The sequence below is a fragment of the Paralichthys olivaceus genome, chromosome 19 (genome assembly GCF_024713975.1).
Source record: "Paralichthys olivaceus isolate ysfri-2021 chromosome 19, ASM2471397v2, whole genome shotgun sequence".
Taxonomy (NCBI): Eukaryota; Metazoa; Chordata; class Actinopteri; order Pleuronectiformes; family Paralichthyidae; genus Paralichthys; species Paralichthys olivaceus.
Genome location: NC_091111.1, coordinates 11,953,542 through 11,980,519, shown reverse-complemented (window position 1 = coordinate 11,980,519; position 26,978 = coordinate 11,953,542). Strand labels below are relative to the sequence as shown.

The 26,978-nt window shown below is 40.4% G+C and overlaps 2 protein-coding genes and 1 long non-coding RNA gene across 7 annotated transcripts in view; 2 read left to right on the top strand and 1 right to left on the bottom strand.

Moving 5' to 3' along the window:
• LOC109645032 (tyrosine-protein phosphatase non-receptor type 14-like) overlaps nt 1–1,976 on the top strand; it is a 34,874-nt gene extending 32,898 nt beyond the window's left edge. For both annotated transcript variants that reach the window (XM_069515217.1, XM_069515218.1), the window contains exon 20: nt 96–1,976. In XM_069515217.1, the coding sequence (XP_069371318.1) occupies nt 96–224 (129 nt within the window). In that variant the 3' untranslated portion in view covers nt 225–1,976. The remainder of the gene's footprint in view (nt 1–95) is intronic.
• Nucleotides 881–10,581, bottom strand: smyd2b (SET and MYND domain containing 2b). Its single transcript, XM_020108155.2, has 12 exons — nt 10,330–10,581; nt 8,628–8,691; nt 8,350–8,460; nt 8,182–8,242; nt 6,730–6,854; nt 6,562–6,629; nt 5,381–5,483; nt 4,456–4,566; nt 4,249–4,369; nt 3,740–3,914; nt 3,305–3,413; nt 881–2,556 (listed from the first exon to the last, which is right to left on the bottom strand). Exons 1-12 carry the CDS (start codon nt 10,497–10,499, stop codon nt 2,476–2,478), a joined length of 1,299 nt encoding a protein of 432 aa, XP_019963714.2. The 5' UTR covers nt 10,500–10,581; the 3' UTR covers nt 881–2,475.
• A 549-nt stretch (nt 10,582–11,130) lies between these two features.
• The window catches only part of LOC109643134 (uncharacterized), a 125,032-nt gene continuing 109,184 nt past the window's right edge, over nt 11,131–26,978 (top strand). The window contains exons 1-2 of one of the 4 annotated variants that reach the window (XR_011239391.1): nt 11,131–11,336; nt 11,467–11,555. This is a non-coding gene — a long non-coding RNA (uncharacterized lncRNA). Of the gene's footprint in view, nt 11,349–11,463; nt 11,556–26,978 lie in introns of all 4 variants that reach the window. The other 3 variants (XR_011239388.1, XR_011239390.1, XR_011239389.1) reach the window with 3 other exon arrangements.

The window sequence follows — 26,978 nt, the reverse complement described above, 5'->3', positions numbered from 1 at the left end:
ACCTTTTACACTACACATCCTTGTTTCCCCCTTTTTCTTTGTACATTTCTCATTTTTCAATCACTGTCTGTTTTCTCTTTCTCCTCTCACTTCAGCCAATGGAGGTCCCCACCATGTTGTCGGAGCTCAGGCAGCAGCGGATGTTGATGGTTCAGACCATCTCCCAGTACAAGTTTGTCTACCAGGTCCTCATCCAGTTCCTCAAGAATTCCCGCCTCATCTGATCACAGGCTCCCGACCTTTGACCCCATCCGATGTGGCCGATGACGACAGCAGTACTTAAATGAAGCCTGAGGACCGAAACAGCTGATGTAGCCTCGGTCGGAAGCAGGTGCAGGTAGAAGCGACTCCACGTTCACCTTGAGGTTTCTACGCAGCAGTTGAAGGTTATGGAAATGTGTAGATTTGGGTACAAACTCACCTCACGAGGGGGAGGAGGTGTGTCGGCCTGTTTCAAAAACTGATGACGATTCCTCCTGATCAGTGTGTTTTCACATTTCATTCTTTTATCCCCTGGGATTTAATCTCGGACCTGATCTTTCCGCGTGGAGCATGTTTGTGCTTTTTCTCCGTGCAGGTCAGGTGAATAAGCAGCTTATCTCTCCTGCAGACGTGAATGTGTGTGTCTCTGCATTAATATCTTGAGAAATCATCACAAATCGGTTACAGTCTGAATAGTTTGCCTGCCTGTTACTTTTCACAATTTTCTCTTGAGCCATCATTAGAAATGGCATTATGCTGCATGAACAGTAGGTGGCAGCAGTATTATTACTAAACTCTTGGCATACTCTGAAAAGGTTTGCCAAACAAAACATATCCTTTAAATCACAGTTCTAAAATAACAGAGTATTGATTAATACAGCAAATATTTACTTCAACATTGTAACAAATGTTTTTTTTATTTATTTCTATCAATATTGACGTCACCTTTGCCATTGAACAGAGCGTCGACAGGTATGTCAGATCTCTCGTCTCAATTTTCTAAAAGCCTTTGTTGTGAATCTCAGACAGATTTGTGCGTTTTTTTTCTTCTGAAATGTTTGAACATTTCTATTAAGATTCCACCTTAATATGCAAAAACACAGAAAATACATTAAAAAAATTATTATTTGCTTCTTGCAATAAAAAGTGTCTTGCCACATTTTTTTAACCCTTAATCATTTCAAATTCTGTCCAGTTAATTGGAGATAATTTATAAATATAATTTCACCATTTGCATATTTGTGTCCTTATATTCATCAGATACTGTAACATTAGGTCTTATTGACACATGAAACGAGCCTGGCTTGTTGTAAGGTCCTTGATGGATTCGCTAAATTCATTCCCTTATTTTATTTTGCCTCTGAAGATAAAATCTTTAAATCAGTATTTTATAGTTTGTATTTTGACAAAAGAACAATTTAAACATTTCAATCTCTTTGGTAAATGTTTAGCAGCAGGAGAGTACTGATGTAAAACCCAGTAGATTAACTTGTTGTTTGTTACATTAAATATACTTTTTTTATTTTTCTGAATTGTAATGCAAAGCCAGCCGTGCCCAAAATAACTTTGTACATAACGGGCATGTGAGAGAAAGACATTTCTACAAATGTGTTATATAGTTTTTTTTCCTCTTATTTTGACTTGGTACTCCAAAAATACCGCAACATAATAAACTATGCATGCATTTTTATATTTCAATGTATATATTCTCAGATACGTATAAGCTCTCTCTTGACATGTGTAAGTGTTTTGTTGCACTTCAGTTCTCTTTATGACAGTATTTTTTTCTCACAAGGCATTCCACTGTTTGTTAATATTTAAGTTTTCCCCCTCAATTTTTCTTTTGGCTAAAACTCCTAAATACGTTTCAAAGTATGTGTACATATGTTTTGTATATGCGTTTTCAGTTCAATAAGTCCTTTGTTTTTCTCTCCCCTGACATGTATGAAGCTGTCATACTTGCTTATTATGCAATAAAGCCTTATTTTCTTTAAGAGTGACGCCACACATTTGTTTATTTAGGAATTTTTGAGTCATTTGCTTTTACATCATGTTACTTTACCACAGGGCACAGAACATGTCAATAAAAACACAGTTCTGCATCCCAGCACTCTGGTGAGGAGCTTTAACAGACCCCTTGTGGTGAGGCAGCTGTCCCACACACATAAATGTAGATATCTCAACTCTGATGGATGACCATCGTCAAGAGACGAAAGAAAAATGATATCATCAACAGTCTGGAAAATAACTTCTCCAACATGAGAAACTATGATGAACATGAGAGTAAACAAACACTAGTGTTTCTCAACTTCCCAGTGAGAATGAAACTTCAGAAAATCGATAAATAAATGTTTCTGTAAAAACATGGACGCCTTCTCATCTTTTATCCAGTAACAAAAAGAGAACGAACCCACAGTTCTGTAAAGCTCCTGGATGAAGGAGTGTATTCAGTCCATAGGGATCAGCCATGTCCTGTGATCTGTTCCTCCCTCTTCATTTTTGTGCAATCTCATTGCGCAGCTCTGCCAAGTAGAAGTGATCTTTCCCGTGAGCCACCTCCATTATGGCCATAGCCTGTGGGCACACAAAAAATGATTTTTTTAAAGCATTAAACATGTACATTATTTATAGTTTTGCTGGAGACTGAGCTGCACAACTTTTCTAGTATATGCTAAAATATGTCTGTAGCACTATCAGAAACTCAATTACTTAACCAGACAGTCTCTTTTTAAAATTTCAGACCAAATTACAGACGATAAGGCCAAAAATGTTTCCAAGATAAAAAAGTTCATATCAGTGAATATCCCAATAGATGTCACATTATTTTTTCTTTCAAGTTTAAAGACAAGTGAAGGTTGTTGTTTTAAACTCTTGAAGAGCCTGAACATTAAAGAGCCTGAACATTTGAACTCACTATTTTTGCACAACGCATAAGAAATACATCAATATTTTCATACTGTTATATTGCTACTGGTTTTTATTATATTGCTAATTAATTATATTGCTATAATTATTGTTTTCGCCCAGCACTATTAAATACACGGCTGCTTGTATTTACCAATGTGTAACATCAACAAACACAATTAGAAACATATTTCCATCCCTGTAAGTGAGTGAGATACTAAAATGTTTTGGTTCAGTACCAAAGCTCAGGTCTTGTACCAGCACAAGTGCAGAAAATTTCATGATACCCTGACCCTGAAGATTATTTTTTCTTATTTTGCCAGTGGATAATTATTTTCTTGAGAGTCATCTGTGTCAAGAGGATGTGGTATGAGAGTATATTTATATGCACTTATATATAATGCAAGAGTGTCATTACCTTCTTGAGAGCGCTGATGCCCAACGAGGGCCTGTCCATCCCCATGTACAGTCTGCCCAACTTCAGGTACATGGAGGACACGTTCAAGGAGTAGGGGGGATAAAGCTGCCTGCAGGGACAGAGTGCAAGATATTTTACTCAAACATAAATATTCATCTCAAAAGTGTTTATTTGATCATATTTTTAAAAAGTTAGCAAAGTATCTTATAGTGCAGATGTTACATGACAACCCCGGCTACTTATTTCCTCTGGTAAAGTATCTTCTTCTTGTTCATTGTAATCATAATAATTGATGAAGGTGAAAACCTTTTTAATTAATCATTTAAATTATTCAGGTAGTGTCAAAACTGACTTAAATTAAATTAATAATAATAATAATACATTAGATTTGAAGAAACTACTGAAAGGCAGAAAGTATTTTTGTTTTCTTTGTACTTGTAAGGTTTGAGGATCTTCTCTCCATAGCTGATGGCTCCGTCTGGGTCTCCCATGTACAGACAGACGCCCATGGCCTGGTACATCATGTGGAGCATGTAGATGTTGAAGTCATCAAAGACGGACCCCATCTTATCCAGGGTCTGTTCACACATCTCCAGCAGCTCACTAGGAGGTGCTAGAGTCAAGGCTGCATCAACACGCTGAGGAAACAGCCTTTGCTCTACAATCAGATATTTAAGAGTCTGGAAAACTGCTCTGCTGAAGAATAAAGTCTACCATGAGTAAATATACGAGTAAAGCAAAACTTTATCTCAATAATTATTTATAAAAACACTATAGAGCCCATAATAGAGTGTAAGCAGAGGGAAAATTACTTAATGTTTTATTATTATTAACATTATACAAGCATATTTAAATCTTTGTCAACTCTGGCACTCATTTAACTAAATATACCAAACGTGCAGTCAAACACAACAGAGCATGTTACTGATGCCATTGAAGGATATATTTAACGTGTTTAAGGGCTCTGAACTCTCTGATGGATTTCCTGGCGTATCGCACCATGTTCATGACGACCTCTGGCTCGATGGGGTCACTCTGCTTACGTACTTTCAACTTTTTCTTGTCCTGAAGGTGAAAACAAAGCCAGAACTTAGTCAAACAACAAAGTGCTCAGTGTTGGTTCTCAGGAACCTATTTTTACTGGGCCTTACTTGGGACTGACTTTTACATTCCTCGCAGTCACAAGTGAAATAGTAAGACTCTCTCAGTCGGTTGTTGCGGTCGTCTGTTGGGTAAAGGAGGTCTATGTAGCTGATGAGAACCTGCAGGTGGAGACGACACATGAAAACACAGCACATGAGAAAAGGATATAGCAACTGTTGTTTGATAAAAAACATTTAGCATGTCTCTAGATTGACTGTCCTATTTGCTGCAGCAAGTTTCCCCATCGTGAGACTAATAAAGGATTTTCTTATCTTCTATTTAACATACTTTATTTTTAAGGAAAGAGAAAAACAACCAAACGTATTTTAGCAAACTGTTCACATTCATACAGATGATATAATGGATAGAAATCTTTTTATCCCAGCACTTTAAAAATTGAGCAATTTGCAAATATAGCGAAAAATTAATTCTTCTCTTTTCGGTCTTTGTTTGAGAATCCATCTGTAGCCATTTTTGTGTTAAAGCTTTTTCACTAGCAGCTAATATTCTCTTCAGTAGATATTTGTCTGCGAGTCATAGATGAGCTGCAATGTAAATAGATTAGTAGATTAATACTGTATAAAATAGACTAATAGATAAAGGATTAAAAAATAGATTACAAATAGATTGTAGAGAAGAAGCAATAACTTCCTGTATTACTTATATGTTATGGTCAAACTGCTGGGCAGCTCCTGAATATATGGAAATGATCATCTAGCTGCTCTGTATCTTCTCTTCTCTAAACACGAGTCATTGGATCTGTTTGCTATGCTCTGATGAAGCTGCTGGATCAAATCAAGCTCACAGACTGTAATACAATTGGCAAATGTTTCACACACTCATCCAGCTTGTAAGCAACACGGTGCCCTCGTCCACAAAAAAAAAAATAAAAGGACCCAACCCCCTCTAAAGCCAGCTGTCTCCTTTCCTCACTTCATCTCCTGGCTTCATGTCCCGCACGGCCCGAATCTCAGCTGACGTCCCCTTGTATGTGACAATGACGCTGGGAAGACAGCTGTGGTTAATCAGGGCCACACTGTGGGTAAAGACAAACAGACAGACAGAGAGAGATTAGAGGAAAAGCACCACTCTCTACATCCCCTTCCTTAAAATGGATGAAGTGGGAGCAGAGAGACGTATTATTTCTCAGAGCAATGATAACACTGTGACATAACCACTTTATTTTGAAATGGTTAGGCTGCCACTGTGCCTACAGAGAGGCGTTTGTTGTCCCTGAAATGGCAGTGGCCTTGCAGTTACCTGGGTGGTTGGCTGGAAATAGCTCAACAAGGAGCTGAGAGGGCAAATTCACCTTCACATGGCAAACTTTAAAACACGACACCCTCAGCCACGGCAGGGAGTTGGGATTATACCACCAAAGACCAACTGGAGGAGAGAAGTTGTCTTGTGGCCCCTTTGGATAACTGAACACTGACTTTTGATACAAGATTTCAAAGTAGTGCCTCAACTACAGTATATGGTAAAAACAAGTACTTTGTATTTTGGCAATTGAATGCATCTGCAATACATAAGGTATGAATTATGGTCTGTGATTGACAGCTGATCCAGTCCAATAGGTGTAAGTCACAGGTGTAGGTGGTACATGGTATGGTTCCCTCTTTCTAAAAACGAAGATGTTAAACTCAAGGCCTCATAAGGGCAGTTCACAAACAAATGGGTGAAATCGCAGTGGGTTTCCACTTGGGTCAAAAGTTTCAGACTCTACTGCTTTGACAGTACCTGAGGTTATAATACCACATCTGAGCAGCGCTGCCTCCTCAGGACAGACTGGATGCTACATTGACCCGCTGGCTAGCAGGTTAGCATGCTAACTTCTTCAAAGTTGACATGGCAAGTAAAGGAATGGAGTTTGACACTGGACATGCAACGTTTCTGCAATTGGTAGTAAGTAGCTGCTATTGCTAACACTGGCTATGTGCAATAAGAAAAAAGTTATACATAGCATCTTTTGAGAAACTTAATCACAAAACTATGAAATTAATTTTAAATCAACTAAAAACCTCCATCAGAGATTGTGTAAGGAACATACGGTGCAAAAGGTACATGGAAATAAAAATGGGATTGTATGAATGCATGAGAGTCTTTGCTCTTACTCTGGGTAGATTGCTGTGCCCATGTGGGATAGTTCATCGTCCTCTATTGTGAAACCATTACAAGCAACCTGAATAAAGGACAAAGAGAAAGAGAACAGAAACTCTGCTCATGCATGTGTTCACCATCCTTTGATTGTTTCACAGTGACTCATACATTGTGTGTGGTACCTGGGAGAACAGCGTGAGCAGCTCTTTGTGGTCAGGAAAATCTAAGTGCTTGGAGAAAAAACGATACAGTCCGGCGATGTCTGCCTCGTTCATCTCTCTTTTCTCGTTATCTACATCCTCCACGTCTGTTACAGAAAAAGGAGGAAACATCTCAATTTGATTGTATTAGTTTGGATGCATTACTGACAGCTGACTGAAGGTATAATTACTATTTTAGTTTTGGGTAAAACCATACACTGTATATGTATATTTGATGGGCCCCTGGTGGCTGGCTGCCGAATAGGACACAAACCCCACCTCCTCCATATTAGTTGATGGGACACGGACCAAATCCCAAATTTAAAATATATGTTAAGTACAGTGCTCATTTTCCTGGTTAGTTTGGTTTTGATTAGTTATTTGAAATTTCATGATTGACAGCTGAGACTGACTTGTGATTGGTCGAGCACGTGTTTCAATCATCAATACTTCAGATTCTGGATGACATTAAAAGATGACAGCGCTACAGTAGTGGCTTGTTTTTTGTACAAGAGGAAGTGGAGATGCGTCTTCCATCTTTATATACAGTCTCTGTGTAACACTCACTCCATTTCAGTCTCAGTCTCTTCACACGTTACGCATGAATGTTCAATGTGACTGGAAGTCTTAAGTTAGACTGCATTGCTGTAACTGTAGTAACCCCATTTGTGTCTGGATTTTAATCTCCATAAACAACTTGAGCAGTATCCATGCTACATGGCAGAGAGACAGGCAGTAGATCAAATTGACTTCCTCTGAAGGTCTTTGCTGGTTAAGAGAGCCTTTCCTCACCTCCACACTGATAAGCTCTAACACTTTTAACCATACCAGGATAAACAGCTCTCCTTCCTTCATCTGTCTCCCAAGGCCATATCACATTGTCGCCATAGATACTAATACCTGCCAGAGTGTGTGTGTGTATGTCTTGTAACCCTAGTCACTTTATCATTGTACATCAGAAAGGTCATGAAAACACTGGGTTACACACAAACATAGACACACTAAAAAACTGTGTGTTTTTTTTCCTAACTACACTTAGATGCAAAACACTATACTGTAGTATAACTGCAAATATTGCTAATGATTTCATTAAAATATGTGCAGAGCAAATAGTATCTATAGTATTAAAAGTGTTGGACTCAGAATGGACAAAAGAATAATCTAAATTCATACGGTAGAACCAGTGATAGTGCTTGGACTATGTTTTTATACCTTATACACTGTATACTTTATATATTTACACCTGCAATATTTTCAAGGTCAGGACGTCACACGTGATTTTCTTGAGCCAACGCTATTTTTTCATGTAGCCAGCACTGTGTTTCATTTGATATTTGTTTGATCAATTTGCACAAATACCCCCCAGTTTTTTCGATAAGGGTCATTTCCCCAAAGTAATGACAAACATCGACATGGATGATTGTAAATACTCACGTGATTGCACATCTTGTATTAGCAAGAGCTTCTCAGACAAACATCTTTCTTTTTGTGTTTTCTGTGGAAAACCGTGGAAATGACTACAGTTAACAATGGTACAGTTTGTGCCAGAAAACTCTCACACAGGATATTTTTCTTCTTTGTGTGTTTTATTGAGACTTCAACCTTCTTGGCAAGGATCCGCGCCACCAGGCGGGACGTCTCTGATGGGCACCAGTTCTCTCCGAATGCGTTCATTGCTGAGCACTCCAGCTTGTGCATGGCCCAGTCCCCTTTCTACACACATATAAAGATCATAATGCCATGTGAAATCAATTGACCAACCAACCAAACACTGAGCTTCAATATATATTGAATAGAACCACTGTATCATTGTCCTTTGAGCATCCACACACGAGTCATTACATTGCACTCATTCTCTTGGTTGTTGGAGTGTTACTTACCTGGCATTTCACATTGCAGTAGAAGGCTTTCTTGCACTTCCCACATTTTGCCAATCCGTTTTTTCTACAAATGACAATAAGGAGAGTCTGTTATATTGTGGTTGACAAGTAGCAAATCATAAAATAGTTATTGAAAGATTCGCAGACATCCCTGTACAAATGACTTCCCCTGCCAAAAAAGAAACAACCCAGGCATTAGAGCCCATTGGATGTCAAACTGTACACAGATCACTTCCAATAAATCAGAGCTCAATCTTGTGGGTGGTGGGTATCTGTTTGCTTCATTGTGTGAAGGCGTGTATGGATGTAAACATCCTTCTCAGAAACAAGAAGGAGCAGTTGCTGGTGCCCTGTCATAACCGATAGCAATGAAGGGCTTTAAAACATTCTGTGGTATTAATAGAGCTGGCTGTACGATGGACCACCTGTCTCTGCATCACACTGAAAAAGTAAAGCAGTCCAAAAGTCCACTGATACCATTTTTGAGACACTTAAAACCAGGCCAGACAAGCTGCTCTGTGTTCAGGGTGGGAAAACATGAAAGGTTAAACCTGAGACAATGTACTGTAAAACTGTAGTTACAGCTTTTACCAAAATGTTTAATTTAAGATCTTGATGAGAGGCCGCTGGACTGTGTAACTTTGGGCATCTCACCAAGGACTGAGTGCATGTTTTATTCTAGGGTGTAAAATGACTGCCTTAAGGTTAAGTGCTGGGTTAAAACAAGCTGTGTCATAGATTTAATTCACTGTGAACAAATCTAAACACAATCAGATGGTCTTTGCTCACACTAGGAAGAGAAGAGTCTCAAAAGATGGTTTATGAAATTTGTATTTAACTGAGTGCATCTCCACATGTCTCCAGAATGCATGTTGGTGTTGGAAATGTGCACAGGACATTGACATGGTGAGGGTCTAATGTATGTACAAAGATTGAGTTAAGGTAAATAAGGCAGATTGCTTTAAGATAAAAAAACTGAGGTTCTGACTGGAGCTAAGATTGAGTTTAGACTGAAGTCAGAGGTAGGGTTACAGTGGGCTACATGAAAAAAGCCTTCCTATTGTAACCTGATACTTGAGACTGTAAAGAATGTATATGCACCTGTATTTATGAACACAGTCACATAATCATAGATTGATTTAAGTATTATAAACTGGTACATCTGCACTGTGATATTATCTACAAGGAACAGCCCCTTCATTAATCCCAAGTACAGCTGCAGGTGACAGAGACTATATTATGTAATCATGATGCCACTCAGGACACAAAAACTCTTTCTCATCAGCCATCCTTCCTTTTCTGACAGAGAGGTATACAGACAGGTGAAACACCATATATAAACCACCATTGAGAAAGATGAGCCCACGAACTGAAATAGATTCCGTGGAGTGACACTTTTATGACAAATGGCCCATGTGGTGCTGAATGTGTGTCTGATGGACATTTATTATTACTTCTCCATCACTAATGAATTGGTTTGGTCAACATAGGATCACAGGTTTGCAGTTCATTAGTTTTTAAAATCATTAATCATGCTTTCAGAACTAGAAATAAACTACAGGTAATTATGTATTTGTGGATATGCTCCCACGGGTTGTATGATAGGTCATTATCATACAATTGCATCTGGCATCTTTATCAAGCAAATAAATTCAGTTAAATTAGTTATTAAATCATGCAAGGAACAGAAATTAATCATTACCTGGTGAAGCAGAACTCACAGTAGCAGCCTCTCTCCTTCGCTGACAGCACGTAAGAATACGCAGGGCTGGAAAACAAAAGCTCTCCAACCTTAAAGGCTCTGGAAACCCGCAGACCTCGTCCTTTTCCCGGACTCTCGAACCTCTCAAGTCCCTTGATGCTGCCCGTCATCGCGTCTTTTCTCCAGTTCGCCTTCACGCTGAATGACTCCTCACTCGGCAGGAGGGGAAAGTGGGAAGTGGCACCCCCAACTCAAAAGGCGGAACCCTCCCCAATAATAGTTCATATTAGTAACCGAAGGCGCAGCACGCACCCAGCTGCACGGAAGTTAGAAAGTTATATCAAACTTTTAAGTAAATTCATATACATATTCTCACACTGCACATATGTTTTTTCTTGTTTTCTCACTGTATATATTAGTTTTTATTCCATTCATATTTTTAATATTTTCTTACACCTAAATATTGCATCTTACTTATTATGACTTACTGATGCCTATTATTTTACTCTTGCTGCTGTAATACTACAAACTTCCCCATTGAGGGATTATTATCTTATCATATCTTATCTTATCTTATTTTAAGATTGGCACCAGACCAGGAGGCTCAGCAGTTTTCCCGGTGGACTTTTTATTATTTTTGGTCAGTGAACACAATTATTTTATAAATGACCGCTTTAAGCGACAGGCTCATTTTCTTAATTTTATTTTTATTTTTTTTACCAGTAGTCTGACCTGACCGCGACACACGCAACAGGTGACCCCTGAACTCCCAGACGCGATGACGTAGGACGTAACAGACTGCAGCGCCAACAGGTGAGACAGGTGGCGACAAAAAGACACGATAAATAAGAGAAGATGAAGAAAAGAATAAAAAGAGAAGATAAAGAAAAGAATAAAAAGAGAAGATAAAGAAAAGAATAAAAAGAGAAGATAAAGAAAAGAATAAAAAGCGGAACTGACGAGACCACAATTGAAAAAAGACCCGTTTCATGAAATGTGTTTACAAGGTAATGACTCAGGTGTGTATGCTAGTCTGGAACAACAGAGGCTTTGCTATACGAATGTTTTGCTAATGCTAAACGGTTTGTCGCGACGTTACGTGAGTGTGAGACACCTTGTTGTTGTTCGTTACAGCAGCAGTCAGGGACCAGTGCCATGTTCTGGTGGGAAAGAAGATGGAGAACAAAACCACCGCCATGATGAAGCCACGACTCCTGAGTGGACAGGTAGGATTGCTTATCACAACACATCACAACACATCTGGGGTACAGGCTTGTTCTGAAGACCAAGCATTACATTGTGTAGAATAGACCTTTGCACAATGATGGTGTCCTGAGAGAGTTTTACTGTGAATAACAAAGTTTTAGATACTTTTATATTAATTCGTAGTTGACTTGTATTAACTCATTTGCACACTGATTTTAATGATCACACAAGAACACATATCAGTGCTTATGTATGTTTATGCATGTACATATATATTATATTCCAGAATAATACACTGTGAATGACAGCTGTGGAAAATAGCACTCTATGGTCAACGTATATAGTAAATCTATAGTTATGTTCATATCTGTATGATTGGGTGTAAACTGGTCTGAGGTTCTAAAATCCTGGGCTGAAAATGAGTCCCACTCTGGCCCTGTGTCAGCTCCATCACTTTCCATAACTGCAACAGCACGTGTTAGCTGAGAATTAAAGTGAGAGTGTTAAAGTGTGTTGAAGCCACGCTTGTTCACTGTGGAGAGAAAGACACCATTGCCATCACTGGAACTGATAGAGGCATCACTGATGGGCATCCCTCTGTCAGCCGTTGATTCAAACCCATTCCATTTTTCAAAATGGTTGTGATTGGCCCGACCGGTTTCAGGATGGATGGAAATCAGTATAACTGAGAGGATTGACTGGTTTCCAGGTTAAGAAAGGGGAGTTTTTCATGGGAAACAAATAGACTGAAACATCTGTTTTGTTTTTGTATTTTACAAAAAGGAGAAGTTTTCCACAAAGTTTGCAAGAGTCCTTAGATTGGCAAGTCTAAGTATTGTGGTTTTTAATGTGGACCTGGTCCAATGTGATCTAGACACAGGGCCACTGTTATTGTCTGCTCTGGTTTAACAAATGAACTGATGGTTCATGTCCTCAGTCGGTCCCTGTGACACATTTGCTCCATATCAACACACACTCACTTCACTTTAAATAGACAATGAGCTGTCACAGAGGTGTTGTGACACTTTCCATCCACACAGAGAGCACCACAGAATTCAAACAGACTGTTTTACGTCAAACCAACACCACCATTATGTTGATGTTTTAAGGCATTGCAGTGCGTCAAGGAGGCTTCCATAAACTCAGCACTGTATAGCTTTAATGGAAAGTGGACAGCAGAGTGTGCAAGAAATAAGCATAGAGACATTTTTTACAAATGATGTCAAATCTTCACATCAGATGTCAAACTTATGCCAAATCATGTTTTTTTCTAACCAACCAAATACCAACACACATACTGTATTAACAGCCCAGAGGTTGTCATGTTATTATTGGGACTTTCAACTGCAGTTCAATGAGGCCACCTGGTGGTGAAGATGGAGCTTCACGTATTCAAGCTTTGTACCATTCATATTATTATGCATTGATATTATATCAATATATTATTATTTATATTGTCATATTTCATGTAAAGCTACCATATACTCTCTTACAGTTAATCTGCTCTGTGGCAAATGAGATTCAACTGTAACTGTAGTTTTCAACTGCTGCAACACTGGCTTTGATTATATTTTCACTTAGCTTTATTAGATTAATACTTTATCCATTATTTGGATCAGGTCCTAATAGTTTAATAGGAAGAGCCTTCAAGTTGGTCTCCATCCAGTTTTGTCATATTGTGCCATCATGTGGGTGTTATTTGTAAGTACAGCCTCAAATCATTAAAGGATCCCATTCCTGACGCGTTGCAGTTCACCAGTCACCTTAGATAGCAGCAGATTATTTGACAGCTGAGTGAGTTCAATACAGAGGGAGAGGGGAGAGCTCAGGTCAGGGACTTGATCTTGAGTAAATTGAAATATTTCATAAGCAACCATGCAAACACATTACACTCCTGCACACCTACACTCATACAAGCATGAACACAAACACACACTCGTACAAGCACATACCACTGTGAAGATTTGTCCCTCATCTGTATCTGAAGGCTTTATCCAACCTTGCCCCAGTTTCCAACCCCGATTTATTATAATTCCATTTTTTCCCCGTTCCCTCAATCTAAAGATTTGTTCCTCCTCATTTTTTAATAATGTGCAAGCAAGGGAGGCATGTCCCTGGGAGATTATGTCCTCGTCTTTGGCGTCTCGTCTTGATTACACCAGAGGAACCTGATTTGATTTGGAAGAAACCCCTCTGTTCCAGGACGGGATCTCTTTAGACCTACCCACTGTACTGATTTCTTGCTTTGTCAGAGGGGATGATCTTGATGAATATGATCTGAAAGAGAGGGAGGGAGAGGGGGATTAGGTGAACGGATTATAATTTCCAATGATGAGAAATAATAAGAAACAATAAATCCTAAGTAGATTTAGTTCTCAAGGAAACCCTGTTAGGGGGAATCAACAGAATAAGAGACAGGACAGAAAAGAAACAGAACAATGGTATTAAATAGATACGGTAGACCTGAGCTGTTTGGTCTGAGGTATAAGATGAGTTCTCTTTTGATTTGTGATTTGCAAACTGACATTTAAATGAGCATAAACAACAAACTAATGGTTCAGAATACATTGCTGTGTTCTTAAAGTTTGATGGCTAGAAGTAGGGCAATTAGTTGATTGGCAGAAAATCAACTAGCTCAGCTTTTGTTTAAGCACAAAGGCACATTTCTGTGAGCATGTTGTGTGTCAATCCTGTATATAGTGAAATGAGTATCTTTTGGTTTTGGGCCATCAATGGGACAACGCTAGATATTTGAAGACTGGTCTGAAGCAGCAATGTAGACCCACAAAGGATGGCCTTATATTTAAGTTTGTGTTTATCTGGGTTCTCAAGTCTGGAATTCAAGGTTATTCTAGTGAAGTGGAGTGAAGTCAGTTGGTGCAAATGCAAAGTCAAACATATTTGTTCCTGTTAATTTTTGCATGTCCCTGTCAATAACAGTAGAAGAGAAGTATTACTTGATTGAGTAAAAACAGCAACTTATAATTGTTCATTTTTATGGGATCAAATTTCAAACTCTTGTTGCTTCCTGCCAGTTAATTGCAATTAGACAATCAGGACATCACCATGGGCTTTAGGGAATTATGTTGAACATTTTCCACTACTTTCTGACATTTTATAGAACTAACTATTCTAACTATCCCATATACACACTTAAAATAAATCATATGAGTATGGAGTGCAAAAATAAAATTTGAGCCCTTAAAAAAATACAATAATAAATGCTAAAACAAACATTGAAATAAATAAGCACATAAAATGTATAGCTAAGACAGTAGCATTTGTAGGTCGATAGTCGGCAGCGATTATCAGCAGCAGCGACACACTAGATTAAGTGCACAGTAAAAAAAGACATCTGCTTTACTGCCTTTTACTAAAAACATACTGAGCGGTCGGTAGTGCTAAATCTTGAGCATTCAGGGGGTGGAAAGCTATGGTCTAAGTACTATTCTGGACTCTGCAGATGAATTAATAGTGGAAATACGTGTTACAAATGCCCTTTAAGGTTAAGCACCATGTATTCTTCATGAATGTCTCATAAGGTCTTGAGATGCTACATGTCAAACAAAAGTAGACATGGTTAACAGACATGAGACCATTGTACTTCAACAGGGGGCACCACAGTGTACAGATAAAGTCATTGAGTCAAAGACAATAGAGTGTGGTGCATCTAAACTTTGTGCAGTTCAAGTTAGGTGTAGTGGTTGATGATAATTAAAATGTTAATTGGTGTACTGGATTTGCCATTCCAGTTTTATTCTCCATTTATTTTTTTAACAATAAGTTCTCTTAGGGAAGAAGGTGTTGAATGGCTTGATCTACATGAACAAGATCTACACCCATTAATTATCTAGACTTTGGTGGCCTGCCGTATGTCTACCACCCCAGTTTCTAACAAAAAATTGTTTTACACTTGGTATAATAACATAATTGATCTCTAACTTAGTGTTTTGCTCTGTTGCTGATTTTTATAGCTGTGTGCAGCACTGTTTACAGCACTAATTGCTGCATGCTTGTTCTTAATATTGAGCTTCCGTCCGCAGTCAGACCTCATACGACCCGTATTCGATGCAGTTTTTTCTTTCACGCAAGAACCTGTCTTTCAGTCTCGTCTGTGTACCTGTCACTCGACATCTGTTGTGGATGAGAGCCACCTTCATGAGCATGCACCTCCACTACTGCCATAAAAAAAATTCGAATTTATTCCGTAGGAAACTTTTACCATCTAATAATGTATCTGCACCTCATCAGAACTCCCTTTCCCTTGAGCCCTTTCAATAATCAGACTACAAAAGGATTGTGCCTGTTTAGACAACACTATCTGTAGAACTCGTGGTCATACTTATGCTCATAGTTGTGGCCTGAATTGATGGATGCAGTACTTTGTCACATTGAGGACCTCATAAAATGGCAGCTGCTAATGCCTCTCTGCCACGAGGTCGTGCAAAAGGGATGTGTGTGAAATCCAGTGCCGTTAAAGACCTTTGTTGCTTTCCGTAGTCGCGGGCCGAGGACTCCTCGATTCATACTCGTGACCTTGTCATCGCAGGCCTTCCCAGGCTGCTGTGTTAACTAGGGGTCATCTGCGGGGCACGGCATGAGAGATGAACATGGCTGTGTGTTTGCATTCAGCCGAGGGAGTGAGGATGGAGTAAGTGATAATTCTGAGCTGTGCTTTAGGAAGAGGTGCAAGCCAAGACCGTGTGTAATTGTCCCTATATTCCCCTGAGCTGAGTCCAGGCTCTATACTGTACAGTAAATCCACATACTTTGTGATGAACTGACTGACTTGAATGAGGCAACGTCTACGATCCTGCCTTGTCCCTTGTCAGTCAGTTAGGGAGCCAAGCTTTAAGCCTTAACCCCCCTGTCTCCACTCCTGGCTGTGGGGGGGGAATGTGACGCCTGCCTGCCTGCTCGCCTGTTTGGCCGTCTTAGCCCATGTGGGGTTTGCAGGCGCGGAGCCTCATCTCCCACTGTTTATCCATGTGTCTTTGCTTTGGCTCTGGCCTGACGCTGTAGGCCACTGTGGGCAGAGTGGGGTCCAGTGCCCTGTGTCACCCACCTAAGCTCTGCTTTCACTGGAGGGCTTAGCGCCTCACCCTCCAGTCGCTTTATGAGCAGACAGCTGAGCTAATCTGTCTCCCTCTTCCCACCTCTGTCTCCCTCTTTCTTTCTTTCTCCTCAGGTCTTGGCTCGTCACTTCTCCTGGCTCCTTTGGCCCTGTGTTTGTAGTCTAGTTTGCTCTCATGCCTTTCAAACACTGACACTGCTGTTTCTGTTTCCTCAGGACACACAAACAAACAAACAAACAAACAAACAAACCTTACATTTACCAAAAAAGTATCTCTTATATGTGTCTTTACTACAGTAGAGCTTGTGAAGAGAGGACTCGCTGCAGAAGAGTTCATGTTAGGACTTGTCTCTGGCTTAAACATGGTTCTAGCACTTTAGTTGGCCACTTGAGCCCAAGTTTCTCTTAAAAAAACAACTACTTCCACTTTGACATGTGACCTGAAATGTGCGGGGGGGGGTGTAAGTATATGTTTAATTTTTGTTCAATGTCAGATACATATACAGAAGCGGACCTAGCTTTCTGTCTGCACTCTGTCATCATCTGTCATAGGGTGTTAAAATGGTGTAGGTGGCCTGGTAACTTTGTTTATACATCCTGTGTTTGCTTAAACCATTAACGTGTCTCCATGGCAACACATAGTCCTTTCCTTAACAGATATTTGCAAAGTCGTGAGGCAGGTTATGAGAGGTTTTCTCAGTCTGTATTGCTGCTTCAGTTCATTAGCTATTGAAAAAATACAGTTTCCACCATTTTTTAAGTAGAGGTCTACACTTGGATCATGTCCTATTTTTAACTATCTGCACTGAAATGTTGCCGTTTAACCTGAACTTGACTAAGTTTTTGGCCTCTGGGAAATGATTGCTGATTTCTTATAGCATTTTTTGACATTTAAAATAAATAAATTTAAACACCTAGTCACTGACTGGAATAAATAGCAGGTTAATCTTAAAATAAATGATTATCTGAAGTCCTACTCTCAAGACTCAAGTCATTTCCAAAGACTGACATCAGAGCACTAAAACAACTTTGCTCCAGTATTTTTACCTCATCACTTCCCTTCATTAATCCCCTTCTTTTTTTTTAAACACATCTAATTCTGCATTCTTTCCATCTTCCTCTTGCTTTCAATTTATCCTCTAACCTTCGTCATCCCCTCTTCCTAATACCACCTTTGCCTGTTCACCCTCCCTCTGTTCTCTGTCTTCCCCTCGTCCTCCTCCTCATGCCTTCCCTCGTCCTCCTCCTTTTTGCTGTCCTCTTCAGCCGTCTGGCTAAACTTAGAAGTGACAACAGTTGCAGGGTGACACCAAAGGCTAAATAAGACCAGAACAATAGCTTCCCCCTCCTCCTCCTCTCACCCCCTCATCTCCCCCTTTAATAGACTGCCATTGTTCTCTCCCTCCACTGTTGCTCTTTCAGGGAGTTTGTTAGCTATGCTAATGAAGGCAGGGCTTGTGTGGGTTTAGTGAGTGGGGATTTGATGCTCTTTAACTGGGCACTTTTAAAAAGGAGAAGCCATCATAAGGGTGGACCGGGCAGCTATTTACCACCAGTCAAATGTCACAGGCGCGATGCAGCAGCACTTTCTTCCATTTAATGTCCTGCACATTGAAACTGTCACAACCAGCAAAAAAAGAAGAAATCCTGCAAGACAATGTGCCAGTGGTCCTCAAATGCATCACGTAATATATATGTGTCAGCATGTCAGAGTCCTTGTAGAAAAAAATAGTTGAGTAAGACAAGATGTGGAGACTACAGTGGAGCAGTCAGTCATCCAATCAGTCAGTAAGTCTGTAAATAGCCTGGCCGATGGCTCCTTTGAGCTTTCCTCTAAGAGGAATTCTCTTTCTCCTTGGTGTATTAATAGTGCCTGTGCATTGTTTCCTACAGCAGCACTACTGCAATCAAAGGAAGTTGGCCTGCCAAGTATACAAATATTTTCCTTTGTCCCTATGTTTAGCAGTCATGTAAGAGTCAGATGTGTGTGCATGGAGGTGGGTGCATGTCTGTGTGTCTCAACAAACAAGTATGTGCATACTCGTGGGCATTATGTCAGGTTGTATGTTTATTTATATGTGTAATCTAATATGTACAGTGATGCGTCCTTTAATTGTTTGTGTGTGAGTGGGTCTGAAAGCCACTCATGAACAGCGTGACCCTGTATCTGAGAGGTCATGTGCTTGGCTGGTTGTTGGTGTGTTGGTATGCTGTCTGATGAAATACATGCTAATCTACTTCACATGGGCTACTGTTGTGTTCACAGGTATGTAGGCAGGTGATGTAGTGTCTGAATCTCTCGCTGTTTTCAGACATGCGCTGAAGATCCAGAGGGGCTGTACGTGAGAAAACAAATGTTTGAGTCTGTTGTGTTCCTGACATTTTCTGGAACTTTTCCTGCCAGCCATCCAGTATAATGTCTGGAAAATGTCAGAGCGAGCCCATGTGAGAATACCACTGGGAAAATGCAAGCAAGTGGGTATGGTGATGATGTTTCTAACAAGTGAGGGACAAAAAAAACTCAAAAAGTATATACAATCAATCTATCAGAATTTGAAAAAGGTGCGATACATATATATATATGTCAACTTGGAAAGAAAATCAGATTCGAGACCTTTTGATAAGGGCTTGTGTCAATTTGCTGCAAACATGATTTCCCTGCAGAATTCAAACATCATGTCCTGCCTCCTGCTGCTCTTCCCAGACGTCACTGCTCGCCTGAATGTTCTGGACATTTTGTTGTTGTGAACTTGTCTGACGTGGACAGTCCCCTCCTGCATTCTTCAAATGTGAAAGAGAAACTGTAGAGTTTCTGTCTAAAAACGCTTTTAATGTAAAAAGTAACCTTGCATTGTGCAGACAATCCTTCTTTCCGCAGTTCAGTTTTCCATTGAAAACCTCCCTTCAATGTCTTTTATTAAACAAAGACATCATCAGATTTGTTTGATTGCTTTATAAATGCTTTTGTAGAAAATTAGTTATTGGAGCGCACCTTTCAATGAAGTAATTAGCTCAATTTGAATGGAAGCCATCACATGTTAATGCTCTCTGAGGCCCTATATTTTCACTGTAATTGATGGTGCCCAGCCAAAATATGATTGCCTGACATTTTAAACGTTACAAGGACTGATTCAGTGGTTTTAGAAATGTATCCAAAGCCTTGACCTGTTGCTTTGTCATTACTGCTATGCTTCAAATTTTCATGAACGTGGTATTGAGAGACCTTGTATTTAGTATTCAGAGATCTCTCTCGTGCTTAAACAGTCTCTCACATGTGCGCACACACATCGTGAAGCATCGGCAAGTTGAAAAGTGGTTGCATTGCTAGCATACACTCCAGTGTGCATACTCCTACGTCAAAGAATACAGGTTAGTCATATGTAACACACATACACACACGAACACACAGTATACATGTGTGTGTGTGTTGCACCCTCGGGGAAGCAGGTTGCTTGTCTGGTGGCCAAGTGGTAGCGTCGAGGCATCATCGGTCACTTCGAGTCTGCCAGTGACTCACCAAGGGCACAATGGAATTAGTGAGATTCTCTGCAATGTGACAGCTTGCTCTGGCTAAATGGTGTAATAATCTACCCCCTCCTCTCACAAACCTCCAGTAGCACACACACACACACACACACACACACACACACTTGTTCACTCCCCTCCCTTTCACCCACCCCGTACCAACTGGCACAGATAACATTGTCTTAAGCTATAAAAAAGATTTTTTTCCCTCTCTCCATTGCGGTAATTATTGAATTAATGCAGATGGAGAGAGACATCTGCATGTTAAAGTGTTGGCCTCTCTCTTATGCACAGCAGATGTTCCCCTGTCATTTACTCAAATTACGCTGCTTAGATACATGGAGGGAAAACGAGAGAGAGAGAGAGCGAGAGAGAAAGTTACTCGCCAAGGCGACATTGTCTTACAGGGATCTGAGTGTCAGCTACCAAATTCAGCATCTGTCCTTCAAGCAAACCCCTACCTTTCTCCCTGGAGATGTCCCTCAGTCAGTTATACTGTTTTACTTCCTCAATCCTGATTATCAAATTGTGTTATTATAAAAGCTCTTCTATCGTTTCATATGAGGAGACAATCCAGAGTACAATTCACATTTAAAAGCATAATAGAACTAGAATTACTGCCTTGCAGTTGTATGCTGGCCAGTGCACTCATTCTGACCTTTACCTTTGACTATTGATTAATTGACTGATTTAATCTTTGAGTCCAAATGACTTTTGGCTAAAGGCAGACCTGATATATCAAGTTAAAGAGGCCAAAAAGGTTTCATGAGGCCACTGCGACCATGTCCTTTGACCACCCACATCTAATCAGTTAATCCGCGGGTCTAAATTAACATATTTGCTAAATTTGAAAAAATTCTCTTGAGGCATTTTATAAATTCTTGTTCACACCTTGACCACCAAAACCTAATGAGTTCATCAGTGAATCCAAGTGAATGTTTATAGCAAATTGAAATAATTCCCTGAAGGTGTTCCTGGGATACTTGAACACCAAAATCTCAACAGTTCATCTTTGAGTCCAACTGAACATTTTTACCAAATTTGAAGAAATTCTCTCAAAGCGTTCTTAAGATATTGTGTTCATGACAATGAGACAGACGGAACCTGCACCCGCGAACCTAATGCCCCTGGGGCCACTGGTGGACGCTGGCATTAAAATAAGACCAGTAGGTAGGAATAATAGATAAATGCTGTTTCAATACAACAGTAAGATGCCCTGAATGTGCACATTCAAATTAATCGATTTTTAAATTTAGAATAAAAAGTGGATGAACTGTTGATCTTTGCACCGCTTAATGCCGCTTCACTGTGTTTGCTTTGAATTAGTAATTAAGATGATACAAGATTATTCATGAGGATAAATCCCTTAAGATGAAACATCTCGTATTCAACGAGGGTCCTTAAAGATGAATTCCCCATAAATATCAAACGAGATATACTAAGTGACTTACTTCCTGCTTTGGCTTATTCTTATATTACAAAGCACTGGATGGGTCAAATGTCAGCTGTAATCAGATATAGGATTTTTTCCAACAAACAACATTTTAAGTATCCAAATAATTGTACTGTATGATCTCAAAAAGTCATCTTAATGTAAATATGAACAAGCTGACCTCCAATTGATAGCTTAACCCAGTAGCTGACCTTGTGACCTTTAATGCTCGTGGAGATGTTGCAGAAAAGATAAGACAATGAAGGACAACATCCCATTAAAGATTAAGGGTCGATTATTTGAAGCTAGTGCGAGACATAAAAAAAGTGTTTATGACTTCGTGTGTGTGTGTGTGTGTGTTTGTGTGTGTGTGTGTGTGTGTGTGTGTGTGTGTGTGTGTGTGTGTGTGTGTGTGTGTGTGTGTGTGTGTGTGTTAACCAGGGGACCCTCTCCTTGGGATTATACTCCAGGTTGGTTCGGCCTCATCTCTCCGGATTACGTTGATAAAAACATTCTTGTATTATATTTTCTGTGCTTATTGTATTAATACTCTCAGGCAGTTCCCAGAAAAAGCTTCGTCCCACGCCTGCTTTGAGGTAATCTTCTTCCACTTGAGCTTTTAAAATGTTTTTTGGGGGGGGTTGGCTGTCTTTGTAATACCTATTCTCTCCCACACTTGAGGTTATATTTGCCCTCTTGTCCTTGAGTTCCTCTATGATATAATTTTACACAGTAAATTCTACATCTTAATTAAATATGTGGATCTAGATATAGCGCCTGAGCTTGTTCAGCACCAAAGGTTTTGAAGATTCAATGCTGTCTATGGATTTATTCCACTGCAAGAAGACAATGACATTGTTTTAGATCCAAACGTGTCTTGTGACTGTGTAGTGATATGAGTAAGGTGTGCCTGGACTTTTACAACAGTATTCTCACATGCTCACATACGACTTTTCTTCTTCCTGAAATGACATACGTAGTAACACTCAACCAAAGGGTTTGGTCTTGTATATATTATGTGGTGTAACAATTGTATTCATTAGTGAAAAATCTGCAGACCAATTTTTCAATTATATGAATCATTTTTCCCCTACAATGTTAGGACTTAGTGACAAACACACATAACAGTCACAAGGTGACAGGTGAAATGTTTATTTCAGTCTATATTGCTAATTATCAGGATAAATGTCACATAATTTCTGCTAGGTTTAAAGACTAATCTTCTCTATGAACAAAGAAGAATAAATACTTGATAAACAACACATTTTGTTGAAACTTGTGACAGCTTATCAACATCTCGCAAACATTGCAGCATTTTGGAAAATTGTAACTGAGTAATAATTTCATAATGATATTGCAGGATACAAAGTAGAAACTTGTGGTAGACGTGGTAACCACAAAGAACATCATTGATTACCGAAAAAAACACAGCATTAATGAACCAATTTGACCAAAAATGCAAAAGAAAAGTTCATACCACCTCAAAGGTCAGTGTTTATTTGGACCAATCTTCTCTCAGTAGTCATATTACATATCTTCCTGTGATGCATGAAAATAATGGTGTGAAGGTTGAAAGAGTCAATGTATTAGTGCGCTGCTATTTTGATAATAGATAAATCATATAAGCTAATTACAAGCACTGGTGTGAAATGTTTGCTTGTCTATGATTCTCAGATGTGAGGATTTACTGACTTTTTCTCTTTTAAATCATTGTAAATAAACCGCCTGTTTTGGATTTTGACAAAAATAAATTTTGAAGATGTCATTGTGGGCCTTGGGTTATTTTTCACTATTTTCTAAAAATGTATTTGATAAAACAACACAACAACACCGCCAGACTAATCGATAGTGAATGTAATCTTAGTAGCAGTCCTGGAGGGTTTGTTTTGCAGGTCAGTCTTGGTCATATTTGTCTTTTTTGATAAAGAGGTGATTGTGCTCCCTCTCACACGTCCTGATGCATCTTGTACTCCTTTTTCCAAAGACGCACTCTATGAATCAGCCCATCCACTCACACATTTACTCACACACACACACCTCCCCTGCCTCTCGACAAAACCAGACAATCCAATGGTATCTGTGCAACATCCCTCTGTTCTCAAACCAAAAGCCTTAAAGCCAACAGATGCTTTTACGTTATCATTGCCAGTTATCACTCTTAGCTCCCTCTGATAAGACTTTACTTTCTGACCCAGATGTTAAGGAGTTCAATTTATCAGATGCACCAGAAGAGCGGACTGGGAGGCGGAGGGATGAGTGAGCATTGAAAATACCCGCAGGCTTGAGAGATGAGATGTAATATGCCTTTTTTTTGGCCTGGTGTTGTTTCTGAAGCGGCGTTAGTGCAGTAAGGAGCTCAGCGTCTAAAGAGGCTTTGGTATAGGGGGAAAGATGGGCCATATTACAGTGAGGCCAGAAGCCTGCTTGATTAATGGGCCGGGATAATCACCTCATCAAATCACTCTCACTTATTAAATCTTGTTTAATATCGTAATGAGGGCCCTCCTGAGCCGCTTTGGTAAATTCCGCCTCTCTCTCGAGCTCTCAATGGCTCTCGCTTTCCCTCTTATGCCTTTTCCGCTTTAACAGTAAAGACCGATGATGCCAAGTCTGTCCTCGTCTGTCTCCCTTCATCTTGCTGTCTCCTCTGTCCTCTTTCAATTTACTGTCTCTTACCTTTGCCCCATACCTTAACTTTCAGCAAGAAAGTGAGGGATGTGTTTCTTCTCTATCCTAAACAATCATGGAATTTATGTCTACACAGAGACTCAAGAGTATACATAATTTCTGGGGGTGGAATTGCTATATCCACAGCCTCAGTCTATTCATTTACTCTCTCTTATTTATGATGGATGATGTGCTAGATTGCATCATCATAAATCACTATGCATGTGGGTCATGACCTGCTGGAGGAGTGATACCACTTCCCAAGGCTTTGGTACACTGGAGTTTATGGAAACACTTCAGGTGAGGTAATATCTCTCCTGTCTCCTTCGGCATGATTTGTGATCTCTATCTGTAGCACCACAGCATACCCAGTGTTACTTTGGTGTGTGTGTGTGTCTGTGTGTGTGTGTGTGTGTGTGCGTGTGCGTTCGTGTGTGTAAGGCTTCTGAGATGGGCTTGCATCTCCTTCACCTGACCTTCAGGCTCCTGCACAATGTGCCGCAGAAGAAAACAACATGCCATTGCCTTATTTATGGTCCTCCATGTGTCACTCTGTACCATCTTGGTAGCCCAGCCGTCACTGTGCGCTTCTTCCAAGGAAGGAAAAATATTTCTCCTGACCTCTCTTGCCCTGCGCCTCTCTCTCTCCATTTTCTATTGTGAATTATAGGTGTCTTTCAGTAGCCATCCCCTTCCACCACCCTCATCCCAAAGTTGGACCTAATCCTTTGTCATCTCCAAAGGCAGGCAGGGAGCAACTGGCCCAAGGTGACCAGTTCAGGCTTGAGAGGGAGGTTAGCTCTGCATCTTCCCCCTGAGTGCCTCCCATTTTTGCCTTTATTGTTGGAGGGCAGCTGCTGTGTACCTGGACCCCATGAGTGGCGCCTATGTTGGATATCTTGGCAGCTAGGCTCCCTGGGCTTTGGATACCAGAGTGAATCAATTCTTAAAGATGACTGTCTGCATGCCATGTCACATGTACAGGCCCAAAGTGAAGGGCTTAGGGGGCTCTGGAGCTGGAATGCTCTTTGATGGAGGGGCTGGAGAATGAGGAGGGAGGGGAGGAAAGGAAAATACTGGGAGAGGAGATGGTCCTATTGTTGTGCCAAGGAATGCCCTTGACGGAGATAGAGGGCTATTGTTTTTATGCCCATGAACTCTGTTGGACTTAAGGACTTAAGGATCATGGGTGTGATGGTGATGAGCATCTTAGCATCTTAACTCTTTTCATAATGCCACAAGAAACATGTGTGGTCAGTTCCTCCTTGCCTTTAATTACTTGAAGAAAGTTGCTCTAAGATATGGCACGTGCTTAGTGTCGAGCAGCCATGTGAACATGTAAAAAGTGGCCAATTATTGGGTGGCTGTCATAGCCCTTCTCTCATGATGCCTGCTGTCATTCTCAACAGCTGAGCAGGACGTTGATGACCTACCTGGCTCATAGGCCTAATCTGCCTAATGTCCACTGAGAAACCTGAGAAAGTGAAGATCACAAAGGATGACAAAAACAGATTGGCACGTAAGCTTACCTCAGTCCCTCCCACAACCTCACTCCTTCTTTCTTCTTACAGCCCTTCAGAAAACAATACCCTTCAGACCAGCCCCTCCCTATCTCTCTCTTTATCTTGGAAAAAGCAGTTTATTAATAGTTTAGAGCAGGGTGCTTGGGGCAAAGCTGCACAAGAAGGTTAAGGATGAAGGGAGTTAGCAGGCCGGGCTCAGCCGCCGCCGCCGCAGCAGCAGTAGTGGTAGTGTCTCTCTTTGAGAAAGTGCCTCATGGTCGTCCCATGTCCGTATCCATTTCATGACAAATGAAATACCATAGGCCCTGGCCAGAAACAATGGCTTGTTTGGCTGGCTAGAGGCAGTGCGGGTGGTGGTGGTGGAAGGGGGTGGTTAAGACTGGCTCTCAGCCCCTGCAGCTGTCCCGGTTGTCACTCCTTGTCTTAAGGCTCACTCCTGGCTCAACGCTCCAGCCCATGGATCAAGGGGATGCATGTCGGTGCATGTGTGTGTGTCCATGCATCCCGAGCCCCGAGAGATACTGCGAGGTGATCTGCAGTACTCAACAGCATCCGAAAAACAGCCCCAGACACAAAAGGCAAGTTGAACGGTGTTAAGACCCCTTCTGTGTGGAGCAGACCCCAGGCATGAGGTCATCAGCCTTGGTTTAGCAGCCTTTGTCCTACAGCGTGATTGACATGAGGGGTGGTTATCAAAGAGGGATCAGTTACAGCCGTGGATGTCATTCAAGATGTAGCAATTAAAAAGATTTAATAATCTACAGAATTCAAACCGAAATACATGTTTTTAAAAGCCAGAACATGATGTAAATGAGTAAAAGCAAGTCTTATGCCAATGTAAATTACAAACCAATACAAAGTGACATCTCAGCTTGGTAATCTTGCACTGCCACTGTTTGGGCCTCACCTTAATATGAAAAGCAGAGTCTGTGAATCTTTTAATCTGTGTTGATAACAGGTGATGAACTTTAATACGCTGCTAATATTCCACGAGTAAGCCTGTGTGCGTGTAGCAAAGGAAAAACACAAATCTCTTCCCTCCTCTCTCTCTCTCTCTCTGTCCCTGTGCCTCTCTCTGTCTCTCGCCCTTATGTCTCAGAGATTAGCCCTTGCTCAAACACCTCCTGTTCATCTAAGTAATTAAAACATTAGAATTATGGGATTATAAACTGCTCTCGATTTAATCCAGCACTCGATGCTCCCACCATCTTGCCAAATGGGT

Coding starts and splice junctions, on each gene's coding strand:
- smyd2b (XM_020108155.2), bottom strand. CDS start 10,499: ATGACGGGCAGCATCAAGGGACTTGAGAGGTTCGAGAGTCCGGGAAAA. Junction 8,461..8,627: donor ACTGCAATGTGAAATGCCAG/GTAAGTAACACT, acceptor ATATGTGTGTAG/AAAGGGGACTGGGCCATGCA. Junction 4,370..4,455: donor AATGTAAAAGTCAGTCCCAA/GTAAGGCCCAGT, acceptor TTTCACCTTCAG/GACAAGAAAAAGTTGAAAGT.